The sequence below is a fragment of the Heliangelus exortis genome, chromosome 2 (assembly GCF_036169615.1).
Source record: "Heliangelus exortis chromosome 2, bHelExo1.hap1, whole genome shotgun sequence".
NCBI lineage: Eukaryota > Metazoa > Chordata > Aves > Apodiformes > Trochilidae > Heliangelus > Heliangelus exortis.
The window spans coordinates 46,634,348-46,651,655 of record NC_092423.1 but is presented as its reverse complement, the minus strand read 5'-3'; the positions used below and the strand labels follow the sequence as shown (position 1 = coordinate 46,651,655).

Below are 17,308 nucleotides of genomic sequence, written 5' to 3'. Positions count from 1 at the left end.
TTACAATATACAAACCTGGGAGGTAAAACTTTTGAGATATTTAAGCCATTGGTTGGCCATAGAGCAGTCATCTGGCTCTACAGAAACAGCAAGCCTTGCAGCCTTGATACTTTTTCATAGATGTGAATATCATCAAGTAAAACTAAACCACCTCTGGAAAATCGGTTGTTTTTTCCTAATGCTACCTAATGCCTATTCTAAATTTTACTTGCTTGTGTTTGCAGGATTCCATTTTTATAATGGTGGGTGTTTTTGTATTCCTGGGTAAATGAACCTACAATTTATTTTATAAAGCGTGAGTCTTCCAAAATAATCTTTGTAAAAAATCCTCCTGTTTTTTTCCAGGTGCTGATTTATTAAAGCTGACAAGAGAAGATCTGGTACAAATCTGTGGTCCAGCTGATGGAATTCGGCTATATAATGCACTGAAATCCAGGTAATATGTTGAACATGAGGCTGAGTGGGTTTTCTTCTGTCGTATGTCCCTTGTCCTTAGAACTTGGAGATCTGGGAAATTAGTGTCAGGACTCAATGCCAGTGAGAACTGTCTTGGGAACTGGCAGCACTCTTTTTAAAAAGAGCTTCCTGGGTTCACCTTCAGGACAGACTCCAGATGAGATCACAGAGTCACAGGACGTTAGGGGTTGGAAGGAACCTCGAGAGGTCGTTGAGTCCAACCTCCCTGCCTGGGGGAATCATTTAAGGTGTAAGTCCCACAGAGAAGGAGACTTCACAACCTCACTGGGGAGCCTGTTCCAGTGTTCTGTCACTCTCACAGTGAAAAAGCTTTTTCTAATGTTTAGGTGGAACCTCCTATGTTCTGACTTGCACCCATTACCCCTAGTCCATCATAGGACATCACTGAGAAGAGCCTGGCTCCATCTTCCTGACACTTGCCCTTTACATATTTATATACATTATTGAGGTCACCCCTCAGTCTCCTCCAAGCTGAAGACACCCAGCCTTTCCTCATAAGGGAGATGTCCCACTCCCTTAATCATCTTTGTGGCTCTGCTCTGCACTCTCTCAAGCAGTTCCCTGTCCTTGAACTGAGGGGCCCAGAGCTGGACACAATATTCCAGATGTGGCCTCACCAGGGCAGAGTAGGGGGGGAGGAGAACCTCTCTTGACCTATTAGCCACCCCTCTTCTCATGCACCCCAGGATGCCATTGGCCTCCTTGGCCACAAGGGCACATTGCTGGCTCATGGGCATCCTTCTGTACACCAGGACTCCCAGGTCCTTTTCCTCTACACAGCTCTCTAACATGTCACTTCCCAACCTGTACTGGTACTTGGAGTAAATAGTGTTCTTCTCTCCCAGATGCAAGACTCTCCACTTGCCCTTGTATTTCATTAAATTTCTCCCCACTCAACCCTCCAGCCTCTCTAGGTTTCACTGAATGGCAGCACAGCCTTCTGGTGTGTCAGCCACTCCTCCCAGTTTTGTGTCATCAGAAGGCACTGAGGAGTGCAAAGCTCGGCTGTAAGGCTGGGACCAATGCAGCTGAGCACTGCTAATGTTTTGGAAACAGGTGGATTTGTTGCCAAGACACAAAACTTCTTCTTTAGGGGCTCCAAGAACAACCCGAGGCCTTTAGAGGTTACACATGCTGTGTGCTAGCATGAACAGCATCCCAACTGATGGATCTGGTGGGGAGTGAAACAGGAATTTGGTACCACTGACCTTTGTAACAACTGGAGTTGTTAACTCAGTAGTTGCATTCAGGATTCCAACAAGCAGTGTGGTGGTGAACTTGGAATCGACTGAAATTTTGTCAAAATGCAGCAGAATCTGAGAGGCCACTTACCAGTATGTTAATTTCTGTTGTTGTTGTTGTTTTAGTGAAGGAAAACCAGAACTTGTGCCTGTGTTAGGCACAACAAATCCAGGTGGGTGGTGTGACAATTCCTGTGTTTCCAGGGCCAAGTAACCCTTTTCTCTGTAACTGTGCTTGGCTTGCAGGTCTGTCAGGCCCCGGTTAACAATCTATGTCTGCCAGGAGCCACTGCAGAGCATACAACTGGAAAGACCAGAGGCAGGGAATGGTGACAGCAGCAACGGTGCAATATACGGTACAGTGCACAGGGGGTCTCTGGGCAGATGATTTCCGTGTCTTCAGAAGTCTAAAACAATATAGATGGGAAGGGGAAAATAGGGAAGAGGCTGGATTTATGTTTGTGGTGTAAAGAGAAACCACAGGAAGTGGTACTCAGAATGACGTTGATGTGGGACAAACAGAACCTTAAAACCTCTCAACATTAAATCATGGATTTTTTTTTTTTTTTCAGTCCATTGATAAAACTGTAGTTACGTGGCAGTTAAGTAAGGAGCTCTCAAATTAGCTGTGCTGTGTTGTTACAGCCCAAGGTATTAACCAGGTGAATGTAGGTGCATGTAAAAGCTCCATGAAACAAAACACTAATTCTTTTTATGGTTTGCTTTCACTTTCTGTGCAACTGAACTAAAGCTGGCAGTGTTAGGGCAATGAAAAGCATCCAGGCTGTATGTGGGCATATGATTTTAGTATTACTTTCCTGTGAGATAGCTGCTGTTTCAACAGGGGAACTTAATATTAATTGTAATTGTAACTTCATGTTAATATTACAATTAAGAAAATGGAGCTTACTCTTTTCTTCTTTTTGGCTTTGACTGAAGAGGCCTCCCTCTTCAACCACCCAAAATCTGTATTGGCTGCTGCTGTAATAGTAGCTGTGTATTTTCCAAGCAAGAAGCAGGTGGAGGAAGGATCTGTAAACAGGACATTGTCTCTGTCAAATGTCTATTTTTGCTTTGGTATTTTCAGTCTTTGGTTTGAGACAGAAGATGTGCAAATCGTGGAGCTAAGGGCTTCTACCACTATTGAATAAAGCTATAGAGCTGTAAATTCAGCATCAAACAGAACTGCTTTTGTCGTATTGTTCTGTTTGTTTGTGGTGGTGTATTTCCCCTCCCCAACACCCAACACCCTTCAGCTTGAGTCAATGTGTAGGAAATATAATCAGGCAGTGGAACATGGCTTTCTGAGAAAAAAAAATAAATCTACATCCCTATTTAAAGGAACAGTGTACTAGGATGGGTCAGACTATTGCCTCCTTCTTTTGAGATGGTCCAAAAGTACTTCCAAAGTCACCCTTAGGTGTCTCTAAAGATCAGTTTAAGTCTGTCTGACATAACTCTTGCCTTTTTGTGCAGTATACAGGAAAAAATGTGGAAGTTGCTTTCAATATCAGAGGCAGCAGAAGCCTCCTCCTGGTCAGAGAGGTGAGCGTGGGACTTCACCTTGAAAGACAAGTCATGGCAGTTCATGCTGCTTAGTGAGGACAGGGAGAGAGTTTAAAGCTGGTGTATAAACAAATTCAGATTTTTTCCATACAGTTACTTGTTGTAAGTTAGTACTGTGCTTATTTAAATGTTTTGTTGTGGTTTTTTTCTTCTAGTTTATCATGCAATCTACTTAGAAGAAATGGTAGCCTCCGAAGTCACCCGCAAGCTTGCTTTGGCATTTAATATTCCTTTGCATCAGATCAACCAGGTTTACAGACAGGGTCCCACAGGTATCCACATTCTTGTTAGTGATCAGGTAATGGAAATTTTATTTATGAATTTAACTAACATAGAGGATTTTGTTACTCTTATTTCTTTATTATTGTTTATTCTGCTTGATAATGCAACCTGGTATTTTATGACATTTGTTTTTCCTTTCCATTAAAACGAGCAGAAGGATCCTTTAAATGTCACTGCTCCTCCATCTGAATAAACTCAAATTAAGAGAAAGGCACCTGGTGTATATAGTTCTGAGATGCTGCAGTAATTACTTAGTATGTATTTATTTTGAACATGCCCAAAGGCAGGGAGTTCTGCTGTTGAACTCAGCTTATTCAAGCATCTGTGACACATATTTAGAGCTCCAAAACCACAGCCAGTGGTAACAGGCTTCCAACTAGTTGTCACATGATTAACAAGCAGCATTTTGACAATTTAATTTGGCAAACGCTTTTCACTTGCTGAGTAAAACTAGTAATGCACAATTGTTTGTAAAAAGCTGTGTTTAGTGTCTGATATTTAGTTTTTGCAACGGTCATAATCACAGGGGTTTCAAAACTTTTTTTTTTTGTAGATGGTTCAAAATTTCCAAGACGAGAGTTGTTTCTTATTCACCGCAATAAAAGGTACAGTGTCTTTTCTGACTGGATTTTTTTGTTGGTTTTGATGTGCTGTAGCTGAGCTGTCTACTTCACTGTATCAGCATCCTAACTTGAAACTAATTTCTGTAGGTAGTATAAAATCTCTCCACTTGGTTAGTAATTGTTAGAGACCTCTCTGTCAAAGCTGTTTCAAACCCTTTGGAGAGACTGCCAGCTTTAAAAGAAGGAACCACAAGGTGGTTTGGTTTTTTAGCACAGTTTCCTTTTGGCTTTCCAGTTTAAGGCTGAGCATCACAAAACAAAGTTAAAAACATACAGTGAGGGCTTATATTGGTCTTGTAGAAACTAACTTAATCCTGTGATACTATTAAATCAGATGGGTTTAATATTTAGTAGGAAGAGTTCAGAAATAACTGCAAACCAAAGAAATTGTTTGAAGTTAGTTATTCCTCAAGCATTTCATCCAAGTAGCAGGTTACTGATACTTTGCATGTTTCAAGTTCAGTATTTGATAGTAGTAATGAATGGGTCACTTCTACACAGTAAAGAACCAAGTCTTTACTTACTTTGATGTTTTGGTAACCAGGCTACTATAGTTATGGTGCTGTTTATGAAAGACTGACATTTTTTTTTTCTTTTTCAGCTGAAAATGGTGAAGGCTTCCATATAATTTTGAAGTGATGTCACCCAACTGCTAGACTGATACTCCAACGCAGAATGAAGTCCTGCCTATAAAGATTATGAAGATCATCCAAAACCTTAGGATCTAACTTCACTGTATAAGAAGATGTTTCATATTGAAAACACAAAATGACCTTTCTAATGAGCTGTTTGATAGGTGAACTTTCTTATCACTGCCATAGCTAAGTGTCCTCATGAGAGGTATAATGCCATGACAGCTTACGTACAGGCATGGAAGGCAATGTAAGCAAAGGTGCTTGCCCTTTACTGAAATAAGGCAACTTATGGCCAGTAGATACAGTTTCTAGAAGTGAAGCACTGTTGCTTTTCTGTGACCTGTATCCAGTTGGAGATGAATGTAAACTTATTTTGGGGCATTTACCTTTCTGTGCCAGTTTGTCTGTTACTTGCTTGTACCTTATGCTGGTTTTATTTTTTTTTTTCTTTGATGTTAGCAGAGCACATGTTAATCTGTGTGGAGATGAATAGTTAAGCTGATAGTGATCAGGTTGTCGGGTCCTTGAGAGTACAGCTGTCAAAACAGCTTCCCGTGTAAATTGTGTATAAGAGTGTATGTAAGAAGTGTAAATGCCAGAACTGGGCTTTTAAGAAGCCCTTGACAGATGCAATATATGCATGCAGCAAACTGCATTATCAATAGTACCTTATTGGAGGGGTTAATATAAATCCTGTGGGGTACCAAGTAATTGTGTTTTGCTTTAACAAACTTAATGGAAGAGAATTGCCTATGCATCTTTTATGTTTAGTTTCCTAGGTTCTCTGCGGAGCACTGCTGCAGTTTAACTCTTTGCTTGTAAAAATTGTGGGTTCAAGAATACTTAACTAGCAGTGAGAGGTGGATTTTTTTACAACTTAGTGGTATTATGTTGATGAGGGAAGATGACCCACTGGCACCACAGGGCTGGCATAGCTTTCAGCAACATCAAATAAATCGCTTAAGAAACACTAAATATACACTATTTAAAGTCTCCTTCCCAGCAGGTAAATGCTGTAGTTGCTGTTATGGACAAGTATCTTACCTTTTCTGTTGACCTTTCTTTGCCCTCCCATCCGTACTGTACAGCTGTGACAGTGCCTCTTCCATATGACCAAATATTTACTTCTTGAGAAACAGGCAATCTGGTTTTTTCAATATTTCAAGATATTTCTTGCAAAGAGATGGCACAGCGTTTCCTACATTAATGTTAAGTTTCAACTGGTTAGGTACTTAGAGGGGACTGTTTCAAAAGGTAGTAGGTGACAGTTTCAGAGCTGTCATTTTTGTGCCTTTGAAAAGTTCCACCCTGATCTCTGGCTTAAAAGCTTGGGAATCGTTTGCTTTTTATGCTGCAGTGTTCAATGTAAACAACTACTACAGCATGTTTTTAAAAGAAAAAAAAAAAAAAAAGGAAAAAAAAAAGGCAACTTTGATTTTCTTGTCCCTCTTTCCTAACTGGCTAAAGTGCTTAGCAAAAAAAAGCTTCTTAAAGCTGTAGCATTTTGAAACTTTAAATTCATCAAAGCTAGAGTTCCTTTCCTATTTTTATTTTTTCTGCACTGCAAGTAAAATTTTATGTACTTAAAACATTTCTGCCTATAAGTTGTCCATCTTTGGGTATTGTTTGGTCCTAGTATTTTCTTGAACTGACACTTGTGTCTTTTCAGCTCACACCATATTCAAATTAAAATGTTTTATAAAAGTGGAAAAATCCTTGATTGGAAAGTGTCCAAGTATCTAATTTTAAAGAATATCGACAAGTTGTACAGTAGTTTGTCCAGCTCACTTGAAATTGGAATTAAATTATGGCACCAGCAAATTGCTTTTGTTTTTTAATAAGATGTACACATTTCAATTTAAGTATAATAAATGTTTTTCAATAATTTTGTAAATGTGCTTTTCTTTTTGTTTACTTTCCCCCCTACACACACCAGAGAGACTTCTCTTGCCCAGATTAACTGCAAGGCCAGCCCTGGCAGGAGTGGTAGCTACAGGTAAACAAGGGAAGCAAAGCAGCTCTGTAGTTTATTCTGCAGATCTTGTGCTTCTAATGGAAACCTTAAATTTCAAATAATTGAAACGAATTCATACCTGACATCAGCTGATTGTTTATTTACGTGTCCTTTATCAGAGTAGGTTCCATTTTTTTGTTGTACATCTTTAATGCAACAGACTTACAAGGTTCGTTATGTTCTTAGAAAAAAATGAGCCAACAAAAGGCAACACAGCTTGACATACTGGTTCTGAAGACTTTCCTGGTACAGCTGAGAATAAAAATCTACTTAAAACTCTCCATTTACAGCAGTATCTTAATGGAACCTTAAATACGATGGTAGCAACACTCCACTACTGTGCAAACCAGCTCTGATTGGCTTCTTTTGTAGCAGTACAGAGATCCATGTTCTGCACTGTAACCTGTAACTTATCCTCCAAGATGAGATCTTAATGTACTGTCCCCATCATCTGTGAAGCATAAACACAACACAGCCACTGTTGTCCACAGAAGTCTCTTAATGTTTGCACTCTTTTAAAATGTAGATTAAAATTTTGGGGGGAAATTGTAGTACATTACAGTAGCAGCTTCTCCAACTGCTTTTTAAGCCAGTATTTCTACTCATTTTTCAATAAACACACAGGCCCTGAACTCTTAATACATACATACACACAATCAGTCTTGCACAAAAAAGCTTTCTGAACTGTTGAGGAGTTCATCTCAGATAATTAAGTTGCTTAATATAAAAAAAAATTTATTTCTCTAACCCTCTAGCACTGAAAAACTAAAGATGAAAGCATGGCCTTAATACATAGATTTTATTATTATTATCATCATCATCACTCAGAAACTGACAGCTCCTTAAATAACCCAAATGTAAAGAATTTGGCTTTCTGCATTTTTGAAAACCACAGGTTTCGTTTCGTTTGGTTCACCTCCTACCCACAGCCGTATTTATTGCCCCATCTGCTTCCTGTGTCCCTGCAGTGGCTGGGACCAACAGCTGGAACTCAGTTCCTTGCTCCATCATCATCATCATCATCATCATCATCATCATTATTCCTGGAACTGCACCTGGTTTCCAGTCCTCACCTGTAGAACTGAAGCATTCACACTACACCCTTCCTCCGCCCCCTTCCCCTGCAGCCCGAGGAGGTGAAACTGAGGACACAGAGGAGTGAGGGTGTTCCAGGGAGCACCAGGGATGAGTGTGGCAGCCGATGGCAGCAGAGTGCACAAGCTCTACCACAGTGGATTTCTTGCCCCTGTTCAAGGCCGATGGCACTGGGGGTAAAACGTGCTTCAAGTGACAGGCAAGCTTTATGCTAACACAGAGCTCGACTGAACCAAGCTCAAAAACTTGGGAAGTTTTTTCTATTTATACAGTTAGCTTGAGGTACTATCTTACCTTTTGACATTACCTATTGTGTCCCGTTGTGTAATTAAATACGAAGCTGAATCATGAAACAGTATAAGCTGTTTTGCTGTAAGAGCTCATGATTGCCTTGCATTGGTTTTGGTCAACGTCTGCTAAAGCTGATTTGTCCTTAAACCTGATATTTACTCTGGCGTGTACGTTACAGAACAGCAGGTTCTTCAGTTCCTTGGTGGGACAGACCTGAGCCCCACTTTTACAGTAGAACTTCACACCAAGTGGTGCTTACAAATGCAAATTAACTTCCGAGTTCTGTGATCTTTCACCAAGCAGCTGCTAGGCTGAAATGGCCCCACGTTTTACACGGTACTTCAGTTCTCATGCCAACAGAAGGAAGGAGTTACTACCAGAAACCAAAGCATCACCAACTTAACCCACAGCTGCACATCACGTTAAGATTTTTACCTGGAAAAAAAACAAACAAACAAAACAACCAACCAAACAAAAAAACCAAAGGCTTTTCTTGTCACAAAACTGGATGACCAAACACCAGCATTAGGACTGTCAGGAAACCGACTCCTTCCACTGACTTGCAGTCCCCTTCTCTTCTTCAACAACAACACCAAGAACAAACTTTTCTGTGTGGTTGCACTTACTGTCAAAGAATAATACAGCATCTGCAGAGGCGCTGTCCGCTCCCTCCCACCGAGGGAGGGGGAGTTACTGGAGCAAAGTAAGCATGAACTTTCACGTGAGGTAGATGAGCCTGTGGATGAAAAGGCTGCATTATAATGGGAAAGAAATAAGCACACCTTGTAAAAAAAAAGCAGCAGTGCACCCCAATTACTGCCAGCAAGCAGTTGGATAGCTGAAAGAAAAGGAGCTATACGCTTGATACTATCCAAGTTGGCTTCTGATATTGCAACTCTGGTGTCCCATCCTGCTAAGGCATGCTAACATCTGGGCTCTCACCAGCTCAGGGTTCACACTTTCCTCCCTACAAAGCACCCATCCACCCAGAGAGCCCTCAGTCACGAGGCAGCAGGAGCTGCCTACTGAAGTTAAAGACTTCTCCCTGTCTTCTCTCCCACAGTCCCTGCTTCTCTCATCTTAGAAAGCAGCATAGAATAGAACAGGGCATCTGCCCTCAGTCACTACCAGGGATGAGACTTCAAACTGCAGAAGTTTTAGGACATGGATTTGGGAGAGGAAGCTGCAAGAGAAGTTTACCAGGAAGGCTAAATGCTGGCCCCCTGCCCCACCTCAAGGTGGGCAGTCCTTGACCTAAAGGGAGAGGTAAAAGGAGGAAAAAGTTTGTGGTTGGATTCCAGGCCCTGATGGCCCTACTGCCCTTTAACCAAAATCTCCATGCAGGTGTTTTACTATTGGCTCTGTATATTAATATATATTTTAGGAGAGTTATCAAACACCACTACACAATCCTAAAAACATAGGAGTCTGTACCTGAAAAATATGCAGAGAGCAGAAGCACCATTCCAACAGCAAAAATGTCATGAGTTATAAACAAAGTTAGACAATTATTAATGGTCACAAAAAAGTTATGTTCAGTCCCTAGAGGTGGGGACCTAACAGAAAAATACTCAGGCTCTGTTTTTCCATCCTCCCCTTGGCTGGGACATTCTGCAGGATTCAGACAATCTCAAGCAATATCAATGATTAAAGCAAGGCAGCAGACACATACTCTGATGCGTTTGATTCCAGCTCGTGTGACTTGCTGACAGTCATACAGCTCAATTCTCTCCAAGTTGTGGCAGTTCTCCAGGTGTTCCAGAGTCACATCAGTGATGAGAAGACAGTTATCAAGCTCCAGGACCTGCAGCCTCTCGTGACCACATGTGCTGTTGCTCAGATGGAGAATCCCATCATCAGTGATCAGTTCACAGTGAGATAAGCTCTAAAACAGAAGGCAGATAAAGCCATAAGTTACTCCATCTTCTAAACCTCAGAAGTCCTCTTTAAACTCCTTCATTCTAGTGTTCAAACAGTTAAAGAGAGCACACAGCTGAGATCCAGAAGAATAACAAAAGCAACATCTCTTCCTAACAAAAGGGCTGTACTTCAACTTCCCTGCAAAACAAATTCCCAAAAGACATGTCACTGCCAAATTCCTCAGAATTTCCACGTTCATATAGAACAAAGGGGCCCATTCCAATTGCCACACACCTCTGTTACTGAGGGGTGCCAGAACCAGAAGGCAACTTTAAAGGATGGTCAAGAATGCTACAGGGGTAGATGAGCATCTACTGTCAGGAATTACTATTTCACAGCTACCATGTTTTCATGAACACCATCAGGACCAAGCCTGTGCAAGCCCATACAGATGAATAACTATCAGACTGGCATGATTTGCCAATTATCAGTTTCAGAAAAATGGTGAGCCCTAAGCACCCGAGGCTATATGCACAAGGGGTAATAAACACATTGCCCAGGTGCAGAAGCAGCTCTTTTCCACAACAATCAGCATAAGAAACTAAAAAATTCTGCTTCTTTACAGCATATTTTCTTACTCCCTTGAATTTCCAGCGCATGGAAAAACTTGCAGCATTTTGGGCAGTAGCAACACATAAAGCAGTTTCCTGGTTCCTTTAGGGAATTCGTGACTTTTGGAGAAGCAATGCTGATGACAGCAGGAAACAGATTTTCCTCAGAGAAGGCTTAAAAACCACTCTCTGTCACCAGTGAAATGAATGCTCTCAAATCTGCCTCCCTATGAACTCTGCTCCTCTCACCGTGGGCTCTGAGCTAGCTCCTTGCTTTCTGCTCAGCCCTGTGGCCTTTACTTGTACTTGAGCCTAATGGTGACTGGTTCTGAAGCAGCATTTCCTTGCTGCTACCAGTATTTTTCAGACAGCAATTGATGAAGAAACACTTGCAGCAATCCAAAATCACTTCTTAACTCTGCACAAGCAAACAGCAGTGTTCAAAAGTGCCTCCTGCCAATCATCTAAATTAAATGTGTAATCTTTTCCTGCTCTCAGTACAACATCTCCATCTTTTATTTCAGCCTGATAAGGAAGCCTGAGGACTACCAACCATGGCTGACCCTTATTTTACCCCAGCTGGAGTCACAAGACTTTCTTTGCCTTCTACCAGACACGGGAGGTCTTGTCCTGCCCTTCAGAACAACTTGCCTCTCAACTTTTATTCTCCTTTGCTGAAAAGATGAACAAGGAACCAGAGAACAGGCCCCATGGGAGACAGGTCTGCAACTCCCCTCTAGTCTGCTGGGACCCACCCAAGCATCTTCCCTTCAACTGGTCCAGTTTTACTCACTCACCAAGTGTCAGCAGCTGGCAAACACCACCACAACTAATGCAAAAGGCAACAGAAATTTAATCCTTGCCCCTGACAACAACGTTTTACCATATGGCATGTTTACATTCTGCAACCTATTGACTCCTTAAGTACTGAAAAGTTTCTCCTCTACCTGCTTGCTTCACGTACGTGCTTCTGAGCATTTGATTTGGCTCACAGCCTGGAAACAATCAGCAGCTGCAGGGTTAAAGAACATTTATAGCAGACGTGCTGTTTCAAGGAAGGACAGGGGGTTATGTGAAGCTGTTGGCTACAGCAGCAGTCTGCTGGCTAATTAAGAGTTTTCCGTCCCAGAAGTAAGCAGCTTATAAAATTCAGCTTTCCTGAGACACCGTGTTTGGTGCTGGAAGGACAATACAGGATGTACAGCTGAGTTCACAGACGTTTGTAAAACATATCTGCCAAATAATATAAACTTTATATTAAACCACATGATTTTTCTGACTCCATAAGCACGGCAGAGAGTGCTAGTGATGTGAATTTTACGAAGACACTTGCTCAAAATCTGTAGAACAGAGAAATACAGCCAAATTCTTTTTTTGCTCATATGTACTAAATGCTGAGTATAAGTCAAATATGGCATGGTATACTGTGACTGGAAGAAACAGTATGATCAACTTAACTAAAAATTCATCTAAACTAAAAATTTCATCTTATCTCCGGGAACACGATGTGTATTTCAGTTTATCTCGTAACTTGAATGTGCAATTATTAAATGTTTTCACCAGAAATTAATTCTTAAATCCAGGAGATAATAAAGCATTTAATTACTCTGATACTGATGAAGATTTAATGGTCATAATTGGTCTAACAGTGCTTTTGCTTATTTTTCACTGTGTACTGAGTCTTCAGACATCACAAAACAAATTCCAAGTTGCTTTCTGCAACTCCAAAGTATGTGTTTAAATATACCTAAACATATGCTAGAGCACAGCAACACAAGAGTTTACACGACCACCCAACAATACACAATGTCACATTTTTTAAGATTAGTTCATGTACAGCACCTGGCACCTTCCAGTCTGATTTTTCTTTCCCTGTAACTCTCAGCCATCACTGTCCTCTCACAATTTTTGAGTATGTACCCTTGCTACACACAGGATATACACATCAACAAACCCCTCAATTTTTCTGGTTCCCTTAGAAAAGGAATGTGATTTTACCAGTGCCACCCTTCCCTGTCTGTGGGCTAAGGCAGAGAAGCCAGCAAACAGGAGCAGGTGCAGAAAAATATTTTAAAGATATGAGGTTTTATGATATATCTGGTGAAGCACTGGCAGAACTGGTACAAAAGATCTCTTGAAAGTACCAGTTATGGTTGGGATTACAATATGAAAAAACATCTGTTGTAAAAGAACAAAAAGTGTCCTGTATAAATGGCTTCACATATCCTGTTTGGCTTAACATTAAGAATTACGGTACAGAAATCAGGTTGGACAATTAATGAGCAAAAATTAAAAACAACAAAAAAAGGCTTGAGAACAAGCTCCTTTTTAAAAGCCATCTCTCCTCATGTTGCTGCCTTAGTAACACTGAGTAACCCATCATAAGACAATTTAATTAATGAAGCAGCAAACCCTCCTTTAATCCCATTTTAGAACAGATTATAAAGGTACTTGTTCTCTCAGGTACATTTCAAGTAGTATATAACATCTTCACTGATGGGACAAATGGCTCCAAATACAGGAGCATCTGTTGTAAGGGAAGTCTAGTAATTATGTAGTACCTTGACTGAGAGAACACCCAAGTTTATGTCACCTGTAATGGGTTTTGATGTTCTGAAAGTTTTAAGCAACCATTCCCTAAAATATTCACTGTTTGAAATACAGTCAGCAGGCTATTCCAGGCTACTCTACTAAAGGCATCTCAGTCATCCCCAGGGTACAAAAGTCTAGGTCAAAAACCTTTCCATAATTAACTATGTAAATGCAGTCCTTAGGAAAAACTGCCAGCATGCAAAATAGATTACAGGGTGACCACATTTATCTTCACTGGGTGGTTTTGTTTATTCATTGTTTAACTTAAAACATAACACAAACATTAGTGAACACCTAACTGTATCTATATAGGTCTCAATAATATAAGTTCCCTATGAAAAGTTTTAATTTATCAAAGTAATCAAATATAAATGATGTTAACCATAAAATAGAAGCTTTCTGATTACTACTCTGATTTGTTAACATTTTTTATGAGACAATGCAAGTATATATTTTAGGAATAAACTGCTTCTTTCAGAACCCTTATGAAACTTGAATACATTTTGCACAGCACCATACTACATCACAAACTTTTTCTACATCCAGAGAATATTCCTTATACTGAAGGAGTTGTGTATGTGTGTGGTCTTGGAGGTATGTACTAAAGTTCACAAAGAGTTAAAACTTACCAATGCTTGTAGCTTAGGACAGTGTATAGAAAGTTGTATCAATGTGCTGTCAGTTATCTAGAAATAAAAGAAAGCAAACAACCATAAGGAACAGACTTTAAGAGAGCCAACCCTCAAACACGATCTCTCTTTCTCTAGCAGAGAAAGGTTCTGTTATTTCTGGAAAACACCCAGTCACCCGCTCCTCTTCAAATATTTCTACACAAAAAATTGTATAGAACTTCCAAATAATTATTTTTATTTATTATCACAAACACAGCATTATTAATAACCAACAAAGCACAATTAACTGAAAGTGCTAATGTTCTTGTTGGCACTGTGTTCTTACACTGGACATTCAGTATTCCTTTTCATATTAAACCTCACCAAAACACATTCTTCCAAGTCCATCTTCTCCAGCTCGTGGCAATTCTAAAATAAACAAAGAAAAACAGGTAAACAAAAGATGAAATAAAATGACATACAGATATAAAAATCATGCACAGGTCTAGTAATAAGGGAAAGCAGAGCCTTCAAGAGGGAAAAAAGAATCCACAGGAAACACACCACCTCGTCCTCAAACCTCTACATTTTCAGTATCTCTCTTACCAACCGAAGTTTCTCCTCCTCACCCTGTAAGTGAGGAGGATACACTATTGGAACAATATCTATAAGATCACTATTTACCTGCCTCTTCTTCCATTCCTCCTCTTTGGGTGAACTTCAATTCCAACAGAGTATTTGCATCCTGTGCACTACAGCTAACTAACCTGTGTACAGATGAATCCACCCTCTGTGTACATCAACCTTCACCAAGCTAATTGGAAACACACCCCTGTGAAACATCTCTCTTCACCATCACACTTTAGAAAGAAGCCTTAAAAACAATTTGCTTTGTTAATCATGAATGCTGAAAATATTAAAATTGGATACACTTTGAGGCTGGGAGAAAGCTGCACTTCACAGTTTATACATGCGATTTCCCCAGTATTCTGAGAGATCCCTAGCAAGCTTTTAGAAGTGCTTTCAGGACCTGATCATGACCAATTTCAAGAAAATGATGCAACCTTATGACCTTGCAGCAGACCACATGGTGCAGGGCTCAGCCCAAATCCCAGCCCCTGTTTCTGTGAGGCATAGGAAAAAATGGTTTAACTTGCAGCTCCTAAAAGCAGGCATGAGGTGACTACCATGAGCCCAAGGCTGAATAGTCAGAAAACCACTGTTTAACCAGTGTGGCTAAAAAAAACTCCCTTTCATTCACACTAAATATTATCTGTTTTAGTGAATCCCATTTACAAAGTATTAATTTGGAGTTCAGATTTCCTAAACTACCAGGCATACAAAGTTTAACTTGAAGCATTTGTTACCACCAATATGCTTGTTTCCATATTTACAGCATGAATCAAGGCACAAACCCCTAGAGTCTATGAAGAATAATGTGTGTATTTTTGTACCTTAAAGCTATGTTCAGAATAATCTGTTCCATGGTGATTTATATGGATTTAAATACCACAAAGATATGTGTCACTTTGTAAGTGAAATTTAGCTAGGATACATAACACAACTTTAGAATTATGTTAAGTATAATAAATTCAATTTAAATGTAAAAAAAAAAAAGGGAGGGGGAAGTGAAAAAAATCAATGATAGGACAAAGTAGATCAAGTTGCAGTTCTAAATATAATAAAATCACTTCTTAGTGATTTCCCCTCCTCCACTGGTTCTTCCTACTTTATTTTACTACTTCTCATATTCCTTCCCAGCAGGACTATAACAATTCTCAGCTGCTCAGCCACAATGAAAACAAGGCAAGCTCTAACCTTCTATAATGACCCTTACCCGTGCTAAAAGTGTAAAACCAGCATCTGTAAGATGTGAACATCTTGCAGCTTCCAAAATCCTGGAAAAGTTTTAAAGAAAACATTAACATAGTGAAAAGCAAATGCATTTGAGATACATATTTGTCTTCTTCAACTTAAAACACTCAATAGCAACACTATATATACATTTATATGCCTATTTTCCACAGTGATTTGCAATTAAAATAGCACTAGGCAGACTTTTGACCCAGCGTATCAGAGGATTCTAACAGTCACAGACAAGATTAAGTTCAATCCTCACATCTTCTCAACATTTAGTGGAAAAAATTATACATCCTTACAGGCATTTTAATCTCATTTCAGTAAGACAGCATAATACTCAGGTTTTCTCATGCATTGTCTAAGGAAAGATAGGGGAGAGTAAACCCTAAGGTAAGGAAAACATGAAGCCTGCATCTAAAATGTGTTCTCTCAGCAGGATCTTGAGAAGCCACAAAGCTCAGCAACTGCTTACTAGAAATTCCCTCAGAGGAATTGTATGAAGCACAGTAACGAGTTACCAGAAAGCAAGGAGCTTAAAATCTCTGAGACCACAATAAAACCAATAAACTACACCAACACAACCTTAAAGAAAGTAACAGTGTTTTGGAAAGACAGACCTAACACTCTTTCAAGAGGCACTGGGGAAGCAGTACTGAGGGAAAAAACATCAATTGTCCCAAACAGCACCACTAATATGCAGAACAGGCCTTCACAATGCTCAAAACATCACTACTGATGTTTTGCCATTTTTGTTTTCTTTTGGGTTTTTTAATGAACACTTTTTTTTTTTTTTTTTTTTTTTTTTTTTTACTTTGCAAGTAGAGTAAATACCAAGATGAGTAAAGGGAAAACCACAGCACTGTGTAATGAGCACCACAACCAGCTTACCCACTGACCACAGGAACCAATACTTCTATACTTGGGTGGGTGGGGAGGAGGCAGGGAAAAATGGACAAAAGAATCTCTTGCTGTTGTAATGCTTAGAGACATCTAGGATCCTAGTTTTGGAAGTCTTTAGAAAGCTCTCTCTCTTTGAAGCCATGCTGAAATGCCATGCTGTGTGCATCAGAAAACCAGAATCCCACCAGAGTACAGGACGTGGGGCTCTGACGGTGACTTTGCTGGTTGTCCTGGTTGGGCCAGGATAGAGATAATTTTCTGTCTTGTAATTTTGCTTTCAGCTAAGTCTCTTCTACATAGCTGTACTTGCTGAAATTAACAGCAAGTTTCTCAGCCTGTGTCTGCTTCTAGGACTGATAACACTCAATATTTATTGTTACAGCTAGAGAACGGTGTGCAGAACCACGGCCACTGAGGAACATCCAGAAAGAGAAAAGGAGTAAAGAGGTCACACCTGCAACCCTCCTTTAGGTGGGAGTGGACAAGATAACTGACCAAAGTTGACCAGAGTATTCTATCCCATACCCATACGTGTCATACTCGGTATAAATTTGAGGGAACATGAGAGTTCAATCCCCTTCTTTCCCTTCCTTCAGCCTTTCTCTTCGCCCTTCTTCCCCTGTCCCTGTTTGCTTCAGCATCCTGGGAGA

The 17,308-nt window shown here is 40.1% G+C and overlaps 2 protein-coding genes across 9 annotated transcripts in view; one reads left to right on the top strand and one right to left on the bottom strand.

The window, feature by feature from the left end:
* UBP1 (upstream binding protein 1) overlaps positions 1–6,718 on the top strand; it is a 45,609-nt gene extending 38,891 nt beyond the window's left edge. For all 4 annotated transcript variants that reach the window (XM_071735968.1, XM_071735969.1, XM_071735967.1 and 1 more), the window contains 5 exons: positions 346–436; positions 1,965–2,074; positions 3,440–3,582; positions 4,120–4,171; positions 4,791–6,718. In XM_071735968.1, coding sequence (XP_071592069.1) covers positions 346–436; positions 1,965–2,074; positions 3,440–3,582; positions 4,120–4,171; positions 4,791–4,828 — 434 coding nt within the window. In that variant the 3' untranslated portion in view covers positions 4,829–6,718. The remainder of the gene's footprint in view (positions 1–345; positions 437–1,964; positions 2,075–3,439; positions 3,583–4,119; positions 4,172–4,790) is intronic.
* Positions 6,719–6,918: 200 nt separating this feature from the next.
* FBXL2 (F-box and leucine rich repeat protein 2) overlaps positions 6,919–17,308 on the bottom strand; it is a 48,386-nt gene continuing 37,996 nt past the window's right edge. For 2 of the 5 annotated variants that reach the window (XM_071735972.1, XM_071735971.1), the window contains exons 11-16: positions 15,736–15,796; positions 14,283–14,327; positions 13,917–13,973; positions 9,897–10,109; positions 8,851–8,960; positions 6,919–8,659 (exon numbers count right to left, since the gene is read on the bottom strand). In XM_071735972.1, the coding sequence (XP_071592073.1) occupies positions 8,853–8,960; positions 9,897–10,109; positions 13,917–13,973; positions 14,283–14,327; positions 15,736–15,796 (484 nt within the window). In that variant the 3' untranslated portion in view covers positions 6,919–8,659; positions 8,851–8,852. Of the gene's footprint in view, positions 8,961–9,896; positions 10,110–13,916; positions 13,974–14,244; positions 14,328–15,735; positions 15,797–17,308 lie in introns of those variants that run through there. The other 3 variants (XM_071735974.1, XM_071735970.1, XR_011724299.1) reach the window with 2 other exon arrangements.